This window comes from Crinia signifera, chromosome 12, assembly GCF_055691185.1.
Source record: "Crinia signifera chromosome 12, ASM5569118v1, whole genome shotgun sequence".
NCBI classification, from domain to species: domain Eukaryota; kingdom Metazoa; phylum Chordata; class Amphibia; order Anura; family Myobatrachidae; genus Crinia; species Crinia signifera.
In genome coordinates, this window is record NC_139228.1 from 27,079,242 (window position 1) to 27,083,610 (window position 4,369).

General features: G+C 44.1%; 1 protein-coding gene across 1 annotated transcript; it reads left to right on the forward strand.

Annotated features, from left to right (window-relative positions):
• Nucleotides 1-2,027: 2,027 nt before the first annotated feature.
• On the forward strand, nucleotides 2,028-2,951 carry LOC146049511 (olfactory receptor 5AN6-like). Its single transcript, XM_083166052.1, has one exon. It carries the CDS (start codon nucleotides 2,028-2,030, stop codon nucleotides 2,949-2,951), a length of 924 nt encoding a protein of 307 aa, XP_083022178.1.
• Nucleotides 2,952-4,369: the final 1,418 nt, after the last annotated feature.

Consider the following 4,369-nt stretch of genomic DNA (forward strand, 5'->3'; position numbering starts at 1 on the left):
AAAGGAATGACATAAAGGTGCTGGGATGGCCAGGAAACAGCCCAGACCTGAACCCAATAGAACATTTGTGGTTCCGTTTGAAAAAACTGGTACATCTGAGGCGTCCATCCAATAAATTAGATTTAATTGAGGTTATAGTTGTCTCATGGCACCACATAATAAAGAAGGAAGAGCTCCAGACATTGGTTGGCTCAATGCCACGTCGCTGTGCTGCTGTCTTGAAAAATAAATGATACCCAACGAAAGACTGATATAACAGTGACATCATAAGCACACAGGGATTTTCACCCTAAGTGTTATTTTTACTGCATAACTACTCTTCCAATGCAAATATTTGACCTCTGTTTATTGTGTTGAATTTCCTTTCATTTGATATATGAATATATATATAAGCTGTTACAGCACAGGTTCTCAAACTCTGTCCTCAGGACCCCACACAGTGCATGTTTTGCAGGTCTCCTCACAGAAACAAGTGAAATAAGTAGCTCCACCTGTGGATCTTTTAAAATGTGTCAGTGAGTAATGAGTGCACCTGTGTACCTGTGAGGTGATCTGGAAAACGTGACCTGTATGGGGTCCTGAGGACTGAGATTGAGAACCCCTGTGTTATAGGAATTCTGTATCAGAGGTTCCCAAACTCGGTCCTCAAGGCACCCCAATGATTCAGGTTTTAGGTATATCCATGGCTCAGCACAGATGGTTAATACAGACTGACTAAGTTACTAAATAAGTCACCTGTGGCTAAGCATGGATATACTTAATACCTGGACCGTTGGGGTGCCTTGAGGAACACGTTTGGGAACCTCTGTTCTCTATCACAGAATATGTATCCATTCTAAAAAAAAAAAACCACACATATTCTATAAAACAATTGGTACTTGTTTCCTAGCACGGCCACAAATCTTGCCCATCGATTTTTCCATTGAAATGCATTGAAAACAGTGAAAAATCGGGTCGGTCGCGTCGTGTGCGCCTAAAAATGCTTAAATGGTCCACCCGCGATGGCCGCGATTTCCCCATAGGAAACAATGTTAAATGGGTCAATTTACCCAAATCATCATAGGGAAGAATGGTAAATGGGCCAGAAAGCCCAAAAAACCCCCCTGACCAGTGAAATGTCCCCCCAAAAGTAGTTCACGCCACCCCGCGATGAACGTGAACCCGAAGCGTGGCGAGCGCAGCGAGTCCGCGAGGGGCGGCGGTACGCATCCTCCGACCTTTTCATACCCCCACTATCCACTAGGGCGTGGAGTTGAGAATAGAATAGTGTGGCGAGCCCGAAGCGTGGCGAGCAGACGCGGATACCTTCACAGGTAAACGCGTCCCTTCGCGGGCTTCACAGGTATCCGCGTCCCCTCGCGGGGCTCGCTGCGCTCGCCACGCTTCGGGCTCGGTGGCTCGCTGCGCTCGCCACACTATTCTATTCTCAACTCCACGCCCTAGTGGATAATAGGGGTATGAAAAGGTCGGAGGACGCGTACCGCCGCCCCTCGCGGGCTCGCTGCGCTCGCCACGCTTTGGGTTCACGTTGATCACGTGGTGGCGTAAACTACTTTTGGGGGGACATTTCAATGTTCAGGGGTGTTTTTGGCCCATTTACCATTGTTCCTATGATAATTTGGGTAAATTGAGCCATTTCACATTGTTTCCTATGGGAAATCGTGGTCATCGCGGGTAAATTGAGGCATTTAACATTGTTCTCTATGGGGAAATCGCGGGCATCGCGTCTGGCCCATCGCACCCGATTTTTTTGCGCATACGATGCCCGCGATGGCCCCGATTTTACCCCCGATGACCGCGATTATGATCGTTGTGGCCGTGCTAGGAAACAAGTACCAAACAATTATTTTAACCCTTTTCCAGTTCAGTGTTTGGAAAATAGGAAGCAGGTAACCCAATGCTGGATGAATTAGAATATTTGTAAAGTTATAATATAACGTAACTTTTTTTACACACATAAATCTACATATTCTCAATTATAATAATTATTTTTCACTAGGCTTTCTTAGGTGTTCAAGTCATAAAAAATGGAGGAATTAAACACAACAATGGTCAAAGAATTTATTCTGGTGGGATTCTCTGATCTCCACCAATACAAAATCTTACTTCTCATTGTTATCCTACTGATGTATATTACTAGTGTTACTGGAAACTTTGCAGTTATTGCTATTGTTAAGACTGCACCATCGCTCCATTGTCCAATGTATTATTTTATATCTGTATTTGCAGCTTTGGAAATGTCATCAGTGTCTGTTACTGTTCCCAGTCTTCTAGCTAATTTGACTGCGACTAGCAAGAGGATCTCGATTACCGGATGCTTTGTACAGTTACATTTCTATGGTGTCCTTGGTGTAACACAATGTTATTTTCTTGTGGTTATGACGTTTGACAGGGATTTGGCAATTAATCATCCTTTAAGATACTCGTCAATCATGAACCATTTATTTGTTATTCTTCTGATGGTTACACCTTTCATCATCAGTTTGATCATTTCTTTGATACTGATATTTGTCACAGCTGGCTTAAAATTCTGTGGACCCAATGAAATAAATCACTTTATCTGTGATTTGGCTTCAGTACAGAAGCTTGCTTGTTCTAATACCTTCAATATTAGGTTGTTAACCAGTGTGGGATCTATTTTTACAACCCTTACTCCTTTCATCCTTATTTTAGGATTCTACACACATATTATTATTACAATCACTAAAATTAAGAATGTGGACGGTAAACACAAAGCTTTCTCCACTTGTTCCTCACATATTATAGTTGCCGGTCTCTCATATAGTACAATCATCATTGTCTACATAAACCCCCAGGGCAGTCAGTATGATAAGTTCCTTACTCTTATGTACACGGTCATCGTTCCTATGCTAAACCCTTTCATTTATACTTTAAGAAACAAGGATGTTAAGGATATTGTTAAGACCATGTTGTACAAATTAAAAGACTGAGCATACAGATGGGGCAGGCCTCTTCCTTGCTGGTGAAGGTTAGGCAGACCGCTGGCGGATCGCCAGCGCTGACGTTCTGGCGATCCGCCAAAGGTCTGCCTAACCATCTGACTGAGACGCGCGTGCGTCTCACGCGCGTCTCAATCTCCGTCGGCGGGGCGACGGCAACCCTGTCCGTCTCCGCCTCAGGGAGACGGACAGGTTTAGGGGGGTGCGGGCAGGCGGCGGGGACCCCGGGTTACCACCGACAAGCCGGCGGTGACACGGGGGAGCGGCCAGAAGCGCCGTCAGAAGGGGACGCGCGCGCCTCTCATGCGCGCGCATCCCCTTCTCGCTATGCAGATGGCGCTGGTGGGGGATGGCAGCTGGCGTCGCCATCCCCTGCCAAGATGGGACCTGCCCCATCTGTAACCAGGATAACTAAATAACTTCTTACCCTACTTCCAGTGCCAGTTTCAATGGAGTGAGCTGCTCCAGTTCTGAGCTCCACTTTCCTTCCATGGTGGCTACCGCTAACAAGGCTACCTAGAACCCTCATCTGTGACACATGCTAGAGGCAACCCCAATGTGCTATCTTCACAGAATCCAACATGGTGCCATCCACCGAAAATGGCATGCTGCTTTCAGCTTGAAAGAAAGCTTTTGTTGACCCAGCGGATTCACACCATAATCTACCTGTGATACTTGAGACCCCTATCATCTACATTGGTGTCGTAGAGGCAATAAAGAACACAATCAGTCTGTTACTGGCTCAAACTGTGGACAATATTACTGCATATTTAAAGATGTGGAACTTAAATTGGGTGAATCTTTTCAGGATATGTCACAACTGAAACCATAAATTGACTGGAAAAGGATGTTTATTACTAAACAAGGCTGAGATTGTCCGGTTTTATTCCTGCCCTAGAACATTTTGTTAGACATACTCCACTCTCTACTGTACTTAAACTTGAAGCTGATTGCAAAGATTTAGTCGTAGAGAGAGTTAATGGAGTCGGTCCTTCCCCACTCCACTGCCTCAGCACGAATTCATGCCATGTTATTTAACCCCTTCATGACAGAGCCAGTTTTTGCCTTCCTGACAGAGCCCTTTTTTTCAAATCTGGCATGTATCACTTAAGTGGGGATAACTTTTTTTTGCTTTTACTTATCCCAGTGATTTTGAGATTGTTTTCTAGTGACACATTGTACTTCAAGTTAGTGGTAAATTTTCGTCGATACAGTCTGTGTTTTTTTGTGAAAAATACCAAAATGTCGTAAAAAAATGGAAAATTTTGCGATTTGCAAAATGTTAAATTTTCTGCTTGTGAGACAAATAATCTTACCACTCAAAATAGTGAATAACTAACATAGACCATATGTCTACTTTATGTTGCCATCATTATTTCAACCTCATTTTCATTTTTTTGGACACTAGG